At 45.4% G+C, this 20,798-nt stretch overlaps 1 protein-coding gene across 3 annotated transcripts in view; it reads right to left on the reverse strand.

The window, feature by feature from the left end:
- The window catches only part of ATP9A (ATPase phospholipid transporting 9A (putative)), a 135,633-nt gene that overhangs the window by 74,882 nt on the left and 39,953 nt on the right, over positions 1-20,798 (reverse strand). For all 3 annotated transcript variants that reach the window (XM_030839108.2, XM_060285539.2, XM_030839109.3), the window contains exons 5-9: positions 11,349-11,407; positions 9,983-10,034; positions 7,833-7,927; positions 4,990-5,070; positions 4,140-4,215 (exon numbers count right to left, since the gene is read on the reverse strand). In XM_030839108.2, coding sequence (XP_030694968.1) covers positions 4,140-4,215; positions 4,990-5,070; positions 7,833-7,927; positions 9,983-10,034; positions 11,349-11,407 — 363 coding nt within the window. The remainder of the gene's footprint in view (positions 1-4,139; positions 4,216-4,989; positions 5,071-7,832; positions 7,928-9,982; positions 10,035-11,348; positions 11,408-20,798) is intronic.

A 20,798-nucleotide genomic window follows, 5' to 3' on the forward strand; every position in this document is an offset into this window, starting at 1 on the left:
TGGAAAATAAAAAGTGTCTGATAAATAAGACTTATTACTGTTAATCTCTGAAATTGAGGCTGAGAAGCCTCTTCACTCATTCCTTCCACCTTCCAAACTCCCCACGTTTTCACTAAATCACTTTCCTTCTCACTGGTTTCAGAGGAAATCCAGAGCACTCACTCCCACTTCCTCCCATCTCCTCTGCAATTTATATTAAGTTTAGAGTAAGTTATAAATCCATGAAGGTGGAAACAAGGGTCTTCTGGTATACCACAGCACTGGGACCTAGCAATGGAGCTTGGCATTATTATAAATAAGTGCTCAGTAAAGGTCTGCTGCATGGAAAGCAGGAAGGAAGGAAAGAAGAAAATTACCAGCATGAACACCAGACATGCAACATGTATTTCTTATTGAATATTATCAAAACCAGTGCCTAACCAAACAAACCGTCAGTCACCCCTACCCCACCCACCCAGAAGTAACCACTACCCTGACTGCAAGAAAGGAAGTGTGCACTGTTCACATTACTGCCTGGGAAGGAGACGGGTATGTCACAGGCATCCTTGAATTTCAGTCCTGTCTCTGCCAGGTGCAACATGACACAGGGCTTAAACCCTCTCTGGGGCTTCCCTGGTGGTGCAGTGGTTAAGAATCCGCCTGCCAATGCAGGGGACACGGGTTCAAGCCCTGGTCTGGGAAGATCCCACATGCCGCGGAGCAACTAAGCCCGTGCACCACAACTACTGAGCCTGTGCTCTAGAGCCCGCGAGCCACAACTACTGAGCCCGAGTGCCACAACTATTGAAGCCCGCGCACCTAGAGCCCTTGCTCCGCAACAAGAGAAGCCACTGCAATGAGCCCACGCACTGCAACAAGAGTAGCCCCCGCTCGCCGCAAATAGAGAAAGCCCGCGCGCAGCAACGAAGACCCAATGCAGCCAAAACTTAATTAATTAATTAATTTAAAAAAAAAACCCAGTCTGTTCTGATTTCCCTTAACACCTCTCTCTGCTCCACCTGAAGAGATGGGCGTTTGACACAGGATGTCCCCCTCCCAACGTGCATGCTTTATCATGTGACGTCTCTGTTTCCCGTCACACTGTCTCTTTACACAGGGCCACAAACACAACCTGGCACAAGTGTCCGGAGCTGGGGTTTGAGCTGAGGTAAGATCCCTTCGCTAGCTAGTTGTCCTAACTTTACTCCTTAAACCAAGATGAATCCCAGATGGAGCAAACATTTTAATATAAAACCATATAAACACTCCAAGCAAACACTGGTGTACTATTAAAATGGTAGAGCAGGGAAGATTTTTCTCAGCATGTCACAAAAACCAGAAACCATAAGGAAAAAACATCAATAGGTCTGCCTATATAAAAATTTTAAACTTTTGTGCCAAAATGCAAATGAGATCACCTGGGAAATAGTCATTGCAATGAAGGTAACAAACAGAAGGACAATATCCTTACTGTCCTTATAAAGAGTTCTTAGAAACCGTTTTCTCAAACGAACCCCGCAACAGAAAAATGGGCACAGGGCATAAACTGGCAGTCCGTACATATATTTTGAGAAATGCAAACAAACCTTAAGTATGAAGAAAGTTGTTAAACTTTACAAATTATTTTTAAAAGGGATATCAATATGTTAGATATTTATTCAATGTCTATAGGTGGGCAACAATTTTAAAGTCAAACGGAACATGGTGCTCGTTAAGGTACATTTATAAGATTATCAGAAGAGGGAAGTTTGCCCTGCGAATCAAAATGTACAATGTATACACCCTTTCACTTAGTAATCCCACTTCTATGAAAATGGTGATGACGTCAACATTGAGAAATTCTATCTGGAAAAACCAACCAAACAAAGCATACCACAGACAAAAAAAGACAAACAATAAACTGTGAGAAAATGTTTGTGACTGATGAGAGATGACAATTCGATACCCTTTCTTCTATGAAGCATTCTTATAAGTCAATAAAAAAAAGAACCTAGAAGGAAAGTAGATAGACCAAAATATTAAGAAAGGTCTTACATGCGAAAAGATGTTCAACCATACTCACAAAGAAATAAAAATTAAAACAATAACAAAATATCATTTATCACCTAACAGACTAGAGACAAATGAAAATAGTAACTTTTAACTCCTGCATATTAAATACACCACAAAATTTTTTAAAAGCCACATGACATATTTATGGAATCTAAAAAATAAAACTACCTAGTGAATATAACAAAAAAGAGACAGACTCACAGGTATAGAGAACCAGTGGTTACCAGTGGGGAGAAGGGAGAGGGAAGGGGGAGGGGCAAGACAGGGGTAGAGGATTAAGAGGTACAAACTACCATGTATAAAATAAATAAGCAACAAGGATATATTGTACAACAAGGAATATAGCCAATATTTTATAATTACTGTAAATGAAATATAACCTTCAAAAACTGTGACTCACTACATTGTACACCTGAAACTTATATAATACTGTACATCAACTTACCTCAATTGAAAAAAGAAGAAATTTTGAAAAAGAAAAAAAAAACAGATAATAAATTGGATGGGGGAAAAAGGATATGAGGTTTAGGCATCAGAAATGAGAAACTCTTACAAATGATTAAGAAAAAGATAAGGACCATAACAAAAAAATGACTGAAGGACACACAAGTAACTGACAAAGGAAGAAACAAAACAGATATATGCAAAGGTGGCCAACCTTCCCGATAACCTAGGAAATGCAAATTGAAACAAATTCTTTTTCAGTCAAATTATTAAAGATTAAAAAGAATAACTAATTACTTCTTAGCAAATGACTTCGAAGTGGAAAAAAGCTGGTGAGGAAGAGTAACAAGTTCAGAGAGACTTGGGTGGACAAGTGGCCAGGAAGAGGCAGAGGTGAAAGGGCTGCTGCCGGCCCTGGCTGGCCATGGCCATGGTCTTGGTGTGGCCCGGCAGCAGGCAGTGCAGAATATTAAGGACCAATTTCTTACATCTTTAGTCACCAGGGGAATTGAGAGACAATCTAGATTGTGCTCCAAATACAGGCTGCAAGTAGAAAAACAATATGGCAAAAAACGAAAAGGGAGAGTTCATCTCTGTCCACTGGCTTTAAGTGAGTCTGTGGATGGCAGCCTGTTTGGAGTCTGTGCTGGGCATTCCCCCTCCTTGTCATAGAGCATCCTGACTGAGCATCTGTTGTACTAAAGAAACACAAAACAGCATCAAGCAGAGGAAAATGGGTTGGTAGGAGAGAGAGGAGGAAAAAAATGGATTCATCCCATGGTAAAGACAGAAAGCTGCCAGTAGTGGAATTACGTTATTAATAGCAATATATTATTATATAACATATATAATATGATAATAACAGCTGCACACTGAGTTCTGCTTCTGGGGCAAAGTGCCTGGGTTCAAGCCTCAACTTTGCCTTTCATGTGCTGTGTGACCTTGGGCAAGTTACTTAACCTCACTGAGCCTCGGTTTCCTCATCTGCAGAATGGGGACAATACTAGCACCTGCCCGCATGGTACTGTTGGGAGGATTAAGTGAACCACGTAAACACACAGGGAAGGGCCCGGCCCAGTGCCTGACAGACAGGCGGCCCCACTGCTATCACCCCAGCTGCTGCAGGCTGTGCTCAGCCCCTGGAGCCCCTTCTGCTCAGCTTCATACCAGTGTTCAAATCTTTTCCTCCTGCACCTCAACAGGTCATCTTGCAAACTCTGTTTTGGAGTCCAGAGGTCCAGAGAATTTGTGTCATCTTGGAGTTTTAAACACTGAGGCTCCATCAGGCCCGTGGCCCTGGCGCGCACACCAGGGCAGGACCGGCTGGGCAGGCCTCGCGGACACAGCTTCCAGCCCGAACACCCAGGCTGACCCAATTTCTGGTACAGATTAGGACGTCAATCTCAAGAGGCAATTAAGGGCTATTCCCAGAGCGGACACTGTGGCTGAGTCCACAGGCCAGGGCGGCTTCTCCTCCAGACGTCTCCGAACGTCCGAGGGGCAATTAGATGGCCGTTTAATTCCCCGGCGGTGCAGGAGCAAGTGGAAAACACCATTTGACCGACAGCTCATTTTCCCAACTGACAGATGATTATTCTCATTACACAAAAGGATTTTCTTTCCTTTTCAAATTGTTAACACATTCCTCCACAAGAGCGCCGTACCTGATGCGGTGACTGTGCCCGCCCAGAGCGCGTTCTCTACGCTCAGGCTCTCGCTGATCGGGGCATCGCTGTCCTCCTGCAAAAGAACAAGTGGACACACGCTGACCCACCAAGGTCTGGGCCGGACCCGCTGGCTGTCTCCAGCCTGCTCTTCACAAGAAGAGAGGAGAGGATGACCCCCGTTTGGAAGCCAACAGCCCAGCTGGGAGAGGCAGGCCAAACTCATAAACGCTTATCCTTGGCGTTCCCACCCCAGTGAAAAACAATGGTTCATGATTTAAGAAATGCAGGCTTCTAGCACGAAAGAAACATTTTACAAGGTAAGAGCTAAAATGCAGAGGCAAATTGAACAGAAACAGCCCTTTGCTGGTCAGTCTTCGGGCCTCCGGAACAAGAGCAGGAACAATTCAATTTGGGTTCTATAAACCTATTACCCCACAGGTCTAAAATAATTCAAATTCAATTTCTATTCTGAAAGGCTGGGACATGGCTTAAAAATTATAACCCTGGCAGATAGGACTTGCAGGAATTAAAGAGGACAGGGGCTCCCATGAAACAGACAGAAAGAGTAACTGCTTTCAGACACCAGAGTTAACGTTCACTACAATAACACTGGCTCCAAGCAGTCAGGTGACTCGAGCTGTTCAGAGGCTGGAAGAAAATCCCAGTGGTGTTGCTTTTACTGAGAAGCAACATGTCAGCTTTCAAGGTGGGGCCTTCTGAAGGGAGCGTCACCCCACCTGGCACAAAGCAACCCCCTGACAAACACCTGTCAGCACTGCGCAGCAGGTCCGCACCCCAGACGTGCGCCCCGCCAGGCTGGATTCCGCGTCACACGAGGCTTACTTACTCTAGTGAAAGTCCCCACAAAGTTGTGAATGTCGATGTTTGGCTCCTCTGCATACACGTACGATCGAATCTGAAGAAGGTCCTGTTCAACGGGGGTGACATTTTGGAGGTAAAACGAAGTCACTGTATGATTATAAAGGGATTTCAGGAAGCATCCACTCTTTTTCCAAAGCAGGTGTATTTTCCAAACAGCTCTCAAAACCACAGGGCAGGTGGAAAAAAAGAGGGAAACCTTCCAGCAAGTCAGTTTAGGAGTCACTACCTGTAATATCCCAAGACACACTGAGACCCTAAAGGGAAGATTCTGTGTTTCTCTGTGTTTACCCAGCATTTCCAAAACTAAGTGACAGTGCAGATCCCCCTCTGCGACACTCGGGTTTACAAGAGTTGTTCATACCAATCAAAACACTCACTAGGGAGGGTAGGAGGGAGACGCAAGAGGGAGGGGATATGGGGATGTAGGTATAGCTGATTCACTTTGTTATGCAGCAGAAACTAACACACTGTTGTAAAACAATTATACTCCCATAAAGATGTTAAAAAAAAATTTTTTAATAAAAAAATAAAAGGAAAGAAATTCTGACACTTGCTCTGGCATGGATGAATTGTGAAGATACCATGCTAAGTGAAATACGCCAGTCACAAAAAGGCAAATACCATAGGATTCCACTTATCTGAGGCACCTACAGTAGTCATACTCATAGAGAAAGAAGCAGAAGGGTGGTTGCCAGGGGAAGCAGTATTTAGCGGGTCCAGAGCTGCAGGTTCCCATGATGGGAGTCTGGAGATGGATGGTGGGGATGGCTGCACAGCAGTGTGGATGTCCTTAACGCCACTGAAGTGTCCGCTCAAAAATGCTAAGATGGTCGATTTTATGTATATTCTGCCACAGTAAGAAAGACGGGGGCGGGGGGAACCAAATCAAGTGGTCAGGTAAATTCAGGCCACAGTGCCCCTTAGCAACAAGGGCCTGGAGTGGAGTAGAGGCTACTGGCCACGCCCTCAGCAGGCCCTGAGCTCCCTGCAAACCATCCAGGAGGCCCGTATGCAGACGTGTGGGCAATGCGGCATCTATGTGCTGATAACTAAAAAAGGCCCACAGACAGAAAGTGAAGGGAAAAACGTTTCAGAATCATAATTACAGCACAATCCCATTTATGAGAAACCACACTCCACCAGCAAGTGTGCAGTTGTATATTTGTAAGAAACTGCACTAAAAAGGACCTGGAAAAATCAGTACTGAATTCACAAGAGCCCCTGGGAGAGAGAGGTAAGCTCTGGGGAGGAGGCCGTGAGCAACACTTTTCACTTGTTCCTCCAATTTGAGTTTCTTTTTAAATAGAATATACTCGCGTATCCTCAGGTAAATCTTTCCATACAATTCTTTTCATCTATGAGTTTGTCAAAACGCTGTTAGCCAACTAGGCCCCTTCAGCCCACTAAGGCTGAAGGTACAGACAGTGGTACCTTATCTCTCTCTGGACGCCAACCCAGGCCTGGAGAAGACGAATGTTTATGAAACTGGGTGAAGTTTCCAAAGTGCACATCGAGAAAGGAACTCAGAGCCGTGGAACCGGCAGGCACCTTCATGATTCTAGACTCTTCTGGACTGTCTCCTGAACAGACTCCCTCAAATCATGGGAGTGACCCTCGCTGGTTAGCCCCATCTCAAGGATTCCCCAGGGCTCCTGGCCACAGCTGAAAACTCACTAGAATTCTTGGTCTAAACAAATAATAATAAGGATGGTGCTATTTCCCATCTTACTGGCCATGAAAAATCATCAGTACCGCGGGCACGTTTACTGTGACGTTCACTCCACTGAGACACGGAACTGTCTCCTGCCCTCTCCCTTCCTCACAGGACGCAGTAAGGACTGGCATTAATCAATGTGGCCACAAGCCCAGGAAAAGCTTCTGCGCTCTGCTTAATCCTTTCAGACCACCCACAGGGCATGTTGGTCTCTGGGCATTTAAATTACATTTTGTGATTTTGTAACCTACTCCCCAGGCCTCATCCAGCCCAGGTGGCTTGCGTTCAAACTTCTTCTTTGACTCCCTCCCTACCTCACTCTACAGTTTAAGGCATGAGTGACAGGGAGCCGGTGGGGAAGTGTGAGGCCCCGGAGAGCTCGGAGGGCCTGTTGGTTCCAACTACTGTGGCCGCCCCCCTCAGACAGGGCCTGCACGCTGTTCCATGCACCGTTCGACACACTGTTCCATGCACTGGGCGCACAGCCGTGAACACACCGACAGAAACCTGCTCTCGAAGACTCTGCCTTGAAGTGAGTGGAGTGGGAATGCAAGGAGAGGGTGGTCAGGAAACACCTCTCCAATAAGGGGACTCGTACACAAAAACCAAGAGTGAGTCTGATCGTTCCTGGTGGAGAAGCTGCAAGGGCAAATGTCGGGGGGCAGAAGCATGCCTGATGGAGAGGCCTGTATGGCTGGAGCTGGCGGGCAGAGGGGAGAGAGCCAGAAGCTGAGGCGAGGCGCTTAGCAGAGAGACGAGGACCACCGGATTGAGTCTCAGGAAGCCGAGATGCCTGTGGAGATTCTGAGCAGAGGAATAACATGCTCTGCGCTGGGTTTTACTTTTAGGCCAGGTATCTGGTCAAGGTTTCTTAGAGCCTCCCTCAAAAGAGCACCATCCCAACAGGCCAGGTCTGCGTTCACAAGGCCACACGGCCTGAAGCCAGCAAGCACTCGGGGCTCTCGAGAACCCCACACCCCCCAGAAGCCCCACCTCACACCTGACGGCCCGCGTCTGGCCCCTGAGGGGCCCAAGGTTGAGAGCCCTGAGGTGACACAGTCGCCCGTGGGGCTTCTGCAGGGACAGTTACTCACAGCAGCGGTGGGCAGCCTCTGAGTGCAGGCCACGGGAAGCCGAAGTTTCCAGTCCGTCTCCCCGTCCAGCTGGTCCGTCCGCAGGAAGCAAGAGCCTGTGGAGGGAAGTGAGGCACCGTCCGTTCACCTGCAATTCAAGAATCCTTCCCGTGGCAGCTCCGAGCAGCTCCGGCTCTAGTACTTGTAAAAACAGCCAATCAATGGCCAACGACCAAGAGGGAAAAATAAATAAATACCCGATTTCCCATCTCCTCCATAAGCTCTGGGGTCAGAAGGATCTGGGTTCAAATACCTCGCTCCACCACTCACAGTGGGAGCCTGGGCTACTTTCTGGACCTTGCTAAGCCTCGGCGTGTCCTGTCTGTAAAATGGGGAGAAACACAGATCTCACAAGCCTGCTGTAAAGGATTCAGACAGGTGATCATACCCCCAGCACGGCGGCTGGCACGGGGCAACCAGCATTCGAGTCCATTTGGGGCAGGGGTTACAAGCACCTTCTCAGGAACCAGACCTCCTGGGTTCAGGTTCAGCCTCCACGACTCCCTAGCTGTGCCCTGAGGGAGTTACTTCTCCCCTCTGAGCCTCAGTTTCCTCCAGTGCACAAATGAGGATATTACAGCGCCAACCTCATGCTGCGAGGCCTCAAGAGCTGATCCATGCAAACTGCTCAGAACAGGGAAAGGACCCCAAGGACCACGCGAACTGTCTGCCGTGACTATCGACCTGCAAATCTGGGGGATACACGTTTCAATCTGACCTGTACACGTCTGAGCAATCAGTCAGCTCTGTATTTCATCAGAGAATGTACTGAACTCCCTGACACCACACTTAAGACTTCTGAGGACTTTCAGGAGATCCCTTCTAATTTTTTTTTGGGGGGGGGGAACAAAGGGAGAGCACATCTGGCACCCCCAATCCATAACACTCCATTTTCACTGACGAGGACACAAGAACCAATTCGAGGACAAAGCTACAGTGTTTAGAAGAACACTGTTTTAGGGCCTTCCCTGGCAGTCCAGTGGTTAAGACTCCATGCTCTCACTGCCAAGGGCCCGGGTTCAATCCCTGGTTGGAGAACTAAGATCCCACAAGCCGCGCGGCACAGCCAAAAACAAATAAATAAAATAAATAAATAAAAGAAGACTGTTTTAGTGGAGTGCCTTCCACCCCCTCTCTGGATGATTTAACATATTATCAGTATATCATGTCATCTGCACTTTTATCCAGTTCATCATAAAAGAGGCTGCAGCAACCTCAAAGGGATACAAATACGGATTTTTCCAACGTTTGAAGATCTCTGATTATGCCTGATGGGCAAGAGAAAAACAGCCTTGTTTCCTCAAAACAGCTTAAATAACAACAAATAAAAAGAAAGGAGATTTGAGTCAACCGACGGGGAGGGCAGGAGGCAGCGGGGGCGGCCACAGTGGGAAACGCAGCCGGGCCCCCCGAGCCTGCCCTGCGGGTGCAGGCCCTGCGGGTGCAGACGGCCGAGTGTCCTACGTCATTTTATATAAGGGACTTGAGCATCTGTGGATTTGGGTACCCACGGGGGTCCTGGAACCAATCCCCCTCGGACACCAAGAGACAACTGTAATCGCGAGGAGTGGGGTCTTGCAAGAGACTTGAGAGGTTCACTCAGGCAAATAGGCTGTAACGACAAATAAATCGACGGGCAGGGGTGACTATGGCCCCACCACTCGTGAGCCAAGGTGGGGAGAGGCCACCTGCCCCTACCTCTCCCCCCAGCTTCCCTACCGCCCCATCTCATGACACTCTCCCAGTATTTTCTCAGGAGTTTCTGTTTGCTTCTGTTTGTTCGACACACTTCCCAGTCCTGCCAACTCCTGCGGTCGAGCTTAATGCAGCCCAGCGGGGAAAAGCACAGCCACTGTGTGTGACTTTCCCAGCTGGGATTCAGCACGGGTCCGACTATCTTTGCTATGATCAAAATCTGTTGACCTGCGCGCACCTAAAACCTTTTTTTTTTTTTTTTTTTTTAAAGACTGCTCTATGAAAAGAAACGTTCTTGATTTGCCTCCATGGCTCCACAATGATCATCTGCTTCTGTTACATTTTCAAATGATTATTTTGCCAAATTACCACTGAAAGGTTAATGGTTATTTTCAAAATTGATCCCAGATGTTTACCGTTTTTTTCTGATGTCCTCAGGAAGATCATGTCAGCAGGGACCCGCTGGTTCTGCGTTATGAACAGAGAGACTGTTACCGTGAATGCCCCTGTGTGAGGTTTCCATCCCCAAGCCCCCGCCCCCTCGGTGGGGGGGGGGGGGAGGGGGGCAACCCAAACCCACAGCCTCTTTTAAGTGTCTGCCTTTGTCAAAGACAGATCTGGGGATTTATTTTGTTTTGAATCTGAAAACTCTTGCACGCTGCCCGTTATGTTACTAATCTCCTATTGAAATCTTATCTCGGAAAGAGAGCTTCTAGTTTTCTGGCGAATCCAACCATTACCTCCTGAAATTGCAGCCAGAGGACCCGGGAGCCCAAAGCCTGCTCCCCGAGCTGGCTTCCTTCCAGGCTGTCTGCTGAAACTACATACATACACTCGGCTCACGCTTTCTGCTTCTACCAATTTTCCGGCTTGATGTTTGGCTTCGAGTGGGATTTTAATAAGGAAGTCAAGTAGCAAGAAGCAACCAAAGCTGTTCTCAAAAGAAGAGGGAAGCCAACAGCAGGCCTCATGTAATTGTGAACAGGCAAGTATGTCATAACATAAAGAAGTGTGTGTGGGTCTTCTGAGCTGCCACCCAGGAGAGCTTCACTTTACCCCAAATCAACTGTGAGTTCTTGGATTTAATCCTTTTAAAAGAGCATAGTTCACTTCCTACAGAAACAAGTTAAGATGCAATCCTTTTCTAATCAAATATGATTCCAAGACTCTCCAGGGCCACCCCCAAAATCCAACACCTCCCAAACATACAGAGTAAGAAAAGGTATGAGTGCTGGAGTAACAAACATTATGGACAGCGCTATCTTTAAAAATGCACCTGGGGCCTTTTTACTGTTCTCAGGTTTCACTTAACCCCTACTCCCCATGAAATGACAGAAAAGCACAATGTTATTTAAGTGGAAAAATGTGAGACAAAATTGTTCAAGAGGTAAATGACAAATATTTTTATGTGCTTGTGCAGCCCCCAGACTTCTAGGAAAAACTTTATTATGATGAGTTTAAAAGAAGACTCCAAAACAACAAGCACATCAAACAGGAAATCAAACCTTGGAATTGTGTTTGTAACTTGGATTTCTGGCTAAGAAGCACACAGAAACCATGAAAAAATATTCTGTGTGTGTGTGTGTGTGTGTGTGTGTGTGTGTCTCATGGGAAAGAGATGTTTCTCCCCAGGCAAAGCTTCTGGGTAGAATCCCAGAAAGCAAACGTCCAGTTCGGCCACCAGATACACGAATCACACGTCGCATCGGGATTCGTGAAGTGGGGGCCAGTGACGCCCCTCTCCCACGCGGCAGCTGTCAGGAGCCGCGAGACCCCACTCACCTTCTCCACAATGATAAGATCTCCAACTTGGATGCTGGAGCTCTTCACCTTCACTGTCCCTGCAAAGAAACAGGCCCAGATATATCACATCTGAATTCCTTCCAAGTCTGCGTACCTCGGCAGGGTGTCTGCTAGCCTGCGGACCCAGAAGCACGTGCCCCTGAGCCCGGCAGCAGCATCTCCTGTCTCTCTGAGAAAAGGTGCACCTACCACAGAGGCCGCCCCAAAAATGAATCCCCGTTTTGCGGAGCACTGGAATGACCCACTCGAGTAAGATCTTCTGTCTTAACAGCACCTTAGAAGCTATTCTAAATCAGCACCATAAAAGATTCAGCCTCAAACACACACACACACACACACACAGAGAAATGGGGAAGAAAATTCAGAGTCAGATCCGTGGACAGAAGGTCAACACTTAGTTCTCAACACCATCAAAGAGAAAGAGGATAACCCAAAATGACTGACTCTTTTGAAATCTGCGATTGCTCTATCGCGCAGTTATATGATTGTGATCAGATCACATAACTGTGGCTGGATGTTTATCTGGATAAACAATAACAGCTAACATTAAACACTAACAGTGTGCTAAGCGCTGTATAGACATTGACATCCTGATGGCTTCGCTTGCTCCTCTCAAAGGCCACCAGAAAAATATATTATCTCCAGTTTTCAGACACAGAAAATAGGTTCAGAGAGGCCCCGTCTTCCCCTAGTCTCACAGGTCAGCACCAAGATTCAAACCCTCATCTGACTCCAGAGGATGGAATAAAAAAGAGGGACTTCGGTTCAACTCAAAACACATTTACTCAAGTGCCATGTTCTAGGAATTCGAAGATCCAAGACAGTCCCCTTGTCCTAAAAAACAGCTCATAGCCTCACACAGGTGTCGACAAACGCGTCCTATAAAGAGCAGGAGGGTAGATGGTTTAGGTTTTGCAGCCAATGGACAATCTCAACTCTCCCAACAACTCTTCTCCCCAAAGGCAAACAGCCTTTGTACATTTATATTTTAAAATGTAAAAAGTGTTCTTGGCTCCCGAGCGAAGATGGTGGGCTGAATTTGGCCCACTGGCTGTAGTCTGCAAACCCATAAACTGGTGAGAAAGACAGCAAGACAAATGCTGTTAGTGCAAAATAGTGTGTGAAAGGATGGGAGTAAGTCCAGCGTGCAAAGGGAGCAGAAAAGGAGACCTCCCCCACTGAAGGAGGACCAAGAACAGTGCCGGGCACCCAGAAGGCTCGTGACTGTTCACTCCACATTCAAGCCCCCTTAACTGAATGCCTGCTGGAGGCCAGGTGTTCTAAGAGTGGGATGCATGGGACTCGCACTCCAGTGGCAGGAAGGAGGCAAGAGACAAATAATGAATGAACGGGCTGGGGTACGGGGAGGTATCAACAAATGCTTTACAGGAGAGCTGAGGTCCGAATTAACCAGATGAAGGATACTGGTTACCAGCATCAGGACAAAGGAAGGCAAGAGATGGGAGACAGTGATGCACGTGCGTAGCACATGCATCTGCGTGGCCACAGGCTGGAACTCCTTTAGCAAGGGAGAAAGCATCACCCGGAACAGAAAGAGAGGAAGGGCTTGGGGGGCCAGGTGGTCCAGCGCCCCATAAATAAGCCTGTGGAGGACATGGGTCTTTATTCTGGTGACGGATCAAATTCCCACACAAGGGAGTAACACCATAAAAACCTTCATGTTTTTGGCGTCTCGTAATAAAGCCCATTTAACTTACAAATGTTCAGCTAAGAGAGAAGAAAATACTGCTGATTCCCAGTCCTCCTCGATAGAGTATATGCCCCGGAGCAGGAGTGACCTGGGAGCTCTGAACCTGCTGCCCCCGCCGTGGACTCACTCCGTCAACAAACACCCGACACTCACCCACTAGGAGCTAGTGCGCAACGCCAGTTATATACACTTTTCACATCACTTAATGCCATGGGTCTTTTCAGTAATTCACCACTAAATGAGATGTTTCAAAGCATTCCAATGACTTCAACTGAAACAACTCTTTCTAAGAGGTTCCACAGGGTTTGATTTTTAACTAATGTCTGTACTTAATTAAATTTTGTCATGGTAACAGTGAGAAGACCTGGCGCTAAAAGGGCAGCTCTTGAACACGAACGACTTCTCGAAAACACGTGGCAGATGGCTCTGAGGACGGCTAGACTCTCTCCACCTAGGAAGGGAGCATGTGATAGGGCCCTGCTTTCGTAAAGCACGAATTCAACCCAATGGCCTGCGCCTGGGCATCCTCGGGACCCACTAGCCTCAAGCGTCCGCTGTGTCGATATATTGGCAGAGGGAACGGAGAACGTCGGCGAGCCCTACGAGTCAGCTCGTCAGAAATGGCAGAATGAAGAGCGGGCTCCACGCGCAGAATTCTCTTCCGACCTGAACAGTTCTTCTTGCCCAATGAGGGGGCAACAGGAAAAATGCATACAGATACGCTGCTCTCTCTGGACAGCGTATCAAAGCCTTCCTCGAGGGAAGAGCGTAAATTCATCGTGCCCCCCACCCCCTGAGCCAGTGAGCTTTTCCTTCGCCTGAGCTCGCCCCAACTTTCCCGAACATAAATTTACACATTGTCTTTGGTTTTATTACTGAAATTTATGCTGGTGGCCTGACCCAAACCATCCCTGAGCCTGTGTTCTGATCTTCAAGACCTACTCACACGTTTGCTCTTAATATGTAACCCTAAGAAGAGCACTGTTATAACTCTTATCAAATAATAACTGCATATGGATATATGTGTGTGTTAGCGAGACAAAGGACAAAGCAGGAAGATTATACTAAAAGGGTTAAGGGTGATTCCCTCTAGGGACAGAGGAGATTTACCCCTTTCTTTGGCAAAAATACTTTCTAAATTCTTCACGACAATTTTCTTATAATAAACATGAGGTGCTCTTCCAATAAGAAAAAGATATAATAAATTAAATTAGCTCAAACTTTTAAGTGACCAGGCCCAGATTCTTCCCTTCCACGGCAGGGTCCTGATTTACGATCGGTTAATTTGAACTCTGCCTCTCTGTCCATCTGCTCTACCTCAACAAAAACCCTTTAATCCGCTGTGTTTGCAGAGCAGTTTCTGACTAAACCCAGCAGGCCGATCCCTCGGACAAACCCTCCTACTGTAACTGGCTCCATCTCAGGAGGGGGGCAGCGGGGGCCACACCACCCCGAGGTCACTAGGGTTTCTCAGCCCCAGCTCCCTCATTAGCATTTTAGGATTTGGCGGAGGTGAGCCTCAGCTTTGCAGGTTCCACACAGGGAGACCCTCAGATTCACTCGCTCTATCGAGCCAACGCACGGTCCTGCCCACACACTGGGACTTCTCGGGCCGCACTACCGTTTCTGGGTGATCAAACATGTGTAGCTCAGGCCTGCACACAGAACACACACTTAGCACGTGTCTGTGTACCTGTGCGCTCTGAACGAGAAAAGGCAAATTAAAACCGTAAGAATGAAAGGAGGGAAAGCGGCAGGAAAGAAAGAGAAGGGGAAGCGGAGACCAGTATTTCGATTCCAACGTTTACTGGGGTTTTGGTTGCCGACGTCCAAGTGAAACGCCCCTCTCTAAGAAGCCCACGAGTAGGTAGGGGAGGCACCGCTGGGGCAGGAGAGAAAGAGGACCAGAGTCAGAAAAGCTGAGCGCGCAGTGGCTGGGATTAACTTCCAGAACGACAAGACTCTGAAAATTGTGGAAAGGGCCCAAAACACATAATGTCTAACCTCACGTGAACCACTGTTCTGAGTTTTCTACCAATATTCTTGCAAAAAAAGAACAAGAAACATGCACACGATGGCAGAGCCCCCGTCTTCCTAGCAAGAGAACACGATACATGAAAAATAACACACGGACAGTGATTATGACCTACCTCAAGCGAGAGGAGCTCTCCCTACAGTCCATTATCTGGTTAGAAGAAAATTCTCTCCCAACACCCCACTGAGAAGTTAGCAGACATACTTCCCAAGCACCCCTACTGTGTGTGTGTGTGTGTGTGTGTGTGTGTGTGTGTGTCATCTACCCTAGAGATTCCTAAAACTTCTAGAAGCAGGGTCCAACCCATGGGCATGTGACCTGTGTATTCACATAGATCCCCTCACCCTTGGGTAAATGACCTACCGTTTTCATCTTCAAATTCTTAATAACTTTTAAACAAGTGACCCCGTATTTTCATTTTGCACTGAGTCCCACAAATTACATAGCGGGTCCTGAACAGGAGTAATAACACCCATTCGCATTTTCTTTATAAAGTGCACAGGAAGATCCGAAGCCACAGAACTCCTCACTTTGCCCCCCAGACCTCTTTTTTCTTTTGGACCCTGTCACACCCAGTCTCTAACCTCTAGGCTCTGGGATTCTTACATATCTTTGCAGAAACTCTACAGAAGTTGGGTAAGAGATTTTTCAAAGGTTAAGTGGCCGATTCTCTGCCGGACACATCCTAAATCATAAAACGCCTTCTATAAAAGAAATGCATCCCATTCAGCTTCTGCCACTTCACCCAGGTCGCCTCTGAGCTAGAGTTTATAACGGGGAACAAACTTCCAATTACTAGAGCTGTTTGTTTCTGCAGAGATGGACCCCCGAGCCTTTCATAAGCAAACCCATTGGGCCCAAACCGTGCTTTTCATGGATGAGAGCTTCAGAATAAGGGCAGTTTGTCTATACTGCAGAGAGAAACCAGATGTTTCCCTTGAGTCGAAACAAGCAAATGACAATTCAGTCACACTGCAGAACAGCCCAAAAAAAAAAAAGTAAATTCCGGAGCGCTAGTACGTGTGGGCCAATTTTTTGACCTCCGAACACCTCCAGCTATACTTCTATTTTTCATTGTGCCTGCAGGACATTGATTGCCTTTGCAGGTCTTTAGCAGCAAGCTCTGTGCACTAACCCTGGTTAATGTATAACTCTTTAACTCGAACTCTAATCTGACTGTGACAGTGATGAGTTGTAAATTCTACAGCATGTGTACGTTTCCTGGGCTTGACACGAAAACGCCTTTGCAGACCCTGCAGAGTTCATAGGTTTAAAGTGGAAATTTTCATATTCCGATCAGGTTGTCTGCATTCCCCAAAGCCTAAGAAAAGACTGTTATTTGAAAACAGGCAAAGGGTGGAAGAATATTATTATAAATTCCACGGGACACTTCCTGGGGCTTTTGTTTAAATTAGCGGGAACTTTAAAAGAAAGGCTGTAGTTTAAATTTAACAAGTGTATACCCAACAGAGGCTTTTAAAATAAATACATAAATGGCCCTTCCCTGCTTCTGGTGCCCAATAATGATGAAATAGGCCAACACCCCTGGCAGGGGGGAAATACCTTTTGGGAAAGATAACAGTGCAATTTGCATTTGAGATTTTTTTTTTCAGGGTTTTTTAAATTTTTTTAATTAAACAATAGATCAGTTCACCAGCGATTTGTAATAAAGTCAAATTGAGTAGTTTGAAAGAATAAAAGGAACCTTATGGGTCTGAAATAACAAACTTCACATCTGTCAGAGAATTATGGGAAAGTGTTTGGCAAGACCTATTTTAAGACTTGTAAAAGCTAATGCTCTGAATCTTAATGAGGAAAGCCTGGGAAGGGGAATGCTTTGCTTACTGAGCTGCATTTGAGATCCTCAGTAAAGACCTTTGCAGTACTTCTGCGGCAGTAATATCAAAAAGACCATCATTGAGCAGATGCAAACTATTATACATAGAATGGATAGGCAACAAGGTCCTGTTGTATAGCACAGGGAACTAGATTCAATACCCTGTAATAAACCATAGTGGAAAAGAACATGAAAAAGAGTATATATATATATACATGCAACTGAATCACTCTGCTGCACACCAGAAACAAACACAACATTGTAAATCAACTATACTTCAATAAAATAAAAATTTTTTAAAAGACCATCACTGTAACCCTCTTCTTTTAAAAAAGTATAATGCAGTTTTAGTGTTATCCTAAGTCTGAACAGAGTATGAAAACAAACGGTACTTGTGTTTAAGAATACAGCACTTTCGTTTAGCTAATTATTAGCTAGACAACTCCCCATTAATGAACACATGTTCCCTGCCCTATCCTACCTTCTGATGAACTCCAATGGAATACAACGCCCTAAAAGAAACACATGTGTGTCCTTAGACCTCAAATTTTTTTTTTTTTTTTTTTGTTTTGAACTTATTAGACCTCAAATTTTAGTCACATTAATTGCAATCCTAAATAATGGTGCAAAGTGGATTTTGGACTAAATTGAAAAAAAGACATCACTCTCAAATGGAAGTGAGATCCTTGAGGTTATTCTGTAACTGGGAAAGGGTGAACAGAGCAGCACGAAGGAACAACCTGAAAAGAACTGGAGAAGAGGAAAGATATCCGTTCCGTTTTTTACACCACATATGTGCTAAAAAGCTGAAAGTAAGAGGGAGTCTCTCCATTTTGCACAGACCTTTGGCTTACGACTTACGGTTCACCATGTGCCCAGATGTCCCCAGCAGGAAAGAAGCATCAGCAATTGTGTTAATTATGCTTCTGTTTGCACTTTCCTTCAAGGCTAATTATCCACTTGCTTCATTTAGCCCTTGATCACAAGTTAGTCTGAGAAAACATTCCTGGTATGAAGACCCCTGGAATTCATCTGGTAAAAATGCAAATCCAACTGCCCTTACTACCTGTGATAAGCAAGGCAGATTCCCCCTCCAGAATTAAAGTTTTGGTTTGGTAAGGACAAGGATAAAGAAAGATAATTCCTTGACTAATTACTCTTTCCTGACCCAACCCAAATCTTTCAAGTAACAAAACAAAGTTTTGCTGGGTCTGTTACTACTTCAAGACCCTCTCTTCTTCGGCTTTGGTGTTTGCAGTGCCACTGAATGCTATTAATTGGGAAAGACAGCTCCACAATTAAAGTCATAGAATGCATAAAAGTCCAATAAGAACCTCTCAAGTCTCTGATCAGCTTTAAATGTGGATTCCAAGTAGGAGGAGAGGGGATGCTTGTTTATCTAAAAGCATCATTCCTACTTGGCTTTCAACAGTTCGTTCATCTCAGAATGAGGGGGCTGGATGGATTTCTTTGGACTCAGCAATGTGTTTTGTCCTACTGTACAGCAAAAGGAACTATATTCAATATCCTGTAATAAACCGTAATGGAAAAGACTATGAAAAAAATGCATATATATGTATAACTGAATCATTTTGCTATGCACCAGAAACTAACACAACATTGTAAATCAACTACACTTCAATTAAAAAAGAAGTGTTTTAAAATGGACTTAAATCTAGAAGCCCTTCTGTAGCAATAGGTATTAAGGCTGAACGCCATGGCAATCACTGAGATATTCTATGGGAGAGTGTGAGCCTCAGCTCCAGGCACAGAGTGGAGCCTAGACTTATAGGCTAAGGTTTTACATTCAGACAAGCCGGGGTTCACAGCAAGCTCTACCCCTTAACCAGCTACATCATCTCAGACACAATACTTAACCTCTATGAGCCTCAGTTCCCCATAAGTAAAAGCTACCTCCATAAGGCTGTTTAAAATAATTACAGACCAGACCTTGTCCAGCACCTGGCTGGCTTATAGTAGGTAAATCTTTCTTTTTTTCTCTCCTGCTCCCCAATCTGGACAGCGTTTTTCAAACAGATCCAATGCCACCTTCTCCCTGTAGCATGCCTTGATTACAGATTCCTGGATCACAGAATAAACTTTCCCAGAGTCTCAGATCTTCACTGGCCAATATGGTTTTTTCTTCTATTTTCCCAGGAAGGAGAGGCTCTGGAAACAAGGAGGAATTGGGAAGAACAAGACAGAGCCAGAACCTGGGGTTCTGTAGCCCACGCCTCTAGCCATCCCAGCCTGTGACCTTTGGAGAACTCTTTACCAGGAACACTTCATCGGCATGTGATTCCCGTAAAGGCACAGGGCCCTGCGCTCAGAAGGGGCCATTACTTGGTTTCATGCTCTGCTGCCGCCATCTTGAATAATTTTTGAACGGGGGCCCCAAGTGTTCATTTTGCATTCAGCACCACCAATCATAAAGCCAGTGCTGCTTTCTTCCAACCTCGAAGACTCAGGATGCAGGTCACCTCTTCCGGGAAGACATCATCAGCTCCTCTCTGATGGGCTCCCGTAACCTCCCATAACCTCTGGTTCATACCTCCATTAACTCACCCACCAATATTTAATGAACTCCTGCTACGATACCACCAGCACTGCCTTTCTTGGGCACAGACCAAATCCCAGCACAGTGCTAAATTTTTCTCATGCAAGAGTTATATTTACGGCAACTCTCTAAGGTAGGCACTATTATTATCCCCAATTTACCGACAGATTAAGGGATCTGTCCCCATAGCAGGGTGGGAGGCAGAAGCAGAACTCTTGAATCCAGGCACAAACTCAGAACCACTACTCTCCTCAACCACCAGGCACTGTGCTCAGAACCAGGAACGTGGTGGTCACGAAAGGGGATATTCTATTTAAGGACCACAACACTCATGCCACTAAAGTATAACTACTAGTTACATTTTGTCATCATCCCCTTTACATGTCTGGATACCTTGCTGGACTATTAATTTCCCAAAGTCCCAGCCCCTCAAGTTTATCTCTGTAATACAGAAACCTCTCACAGACTTTGGAAAGTGATGGAGTTTCAAATATCCTTGAAGAATGAATAAAATGTCATTTCTACATGTAGGCTAATTTTATTATCAATATTAAAATACTTCAAATACTTCTTATTAAACTATGACAATTACATTAAAAACTAATCCATTGATGTGTTGTTTTAGACACACCTTGAATGATATAAGATGATCTAAACCACTGGAAGCAGCAATTAAAAAAAAAAAAAAAGACCATCCATTTTTTTCTCCCAATGGTGAATTTCTTATTTCCAGAGTTTTTAATTCACTTGTTTAAAATCAATTTTTTTTCTCCAAGTTCGAAACCTTTTCAATTCGATTAACATAATGCCTCTACAACTTTGGTAACATCCCAGGATCTGTGCCACTGGCATTCTTAAAATGACATAAATTCCTGCACTGTTGTGAATCTAATTTTGAGACCTCGAGCAAACACGAATTGACGGACAAGCTACAAAGTAACTGGCCTAAAACTGGCCTGTCCTTTTCAAAAATGTCAATGTCGTAAAGAAATCCGGAGAACTCTGCCAAGTTCGAGGAGATCAGGGAGAAAGGACAACTAAATGCAAAAGGCAAACCTGTCCTGGCTCCTGGACAAGGAAAAAAAAAAAAAATTTTAGGAACAAATGGCGAATTCTGAGTAAGAAGTATAGATGAGATTAACAGTAATGTAATGATAAACTTCCTGATTTTGTAATTATACTGTGCTATGTAAGGAGAACATCCTACTGGGAATTAAACGTTGATGTATTTACAGGTTAAAAGGGAATCCTGTATGCAACTTAATTCTCCAAGGGCTTAGAGAGTGTGA

Source organism: Globicephala melas, chromosome 15 (assembly GCF_963455315.2).
Source record: "Globicephala melas chromosome 15, mGloMel1.2, whole genome shotgun sequence".
Classification (NCBI taxonomy): domain Eukaryota; kingdom Metazoa; phylum Chordata; class Mammalia; order Artiodactyla; family Delphinidae; genus Globicephala; species Globicephala melas.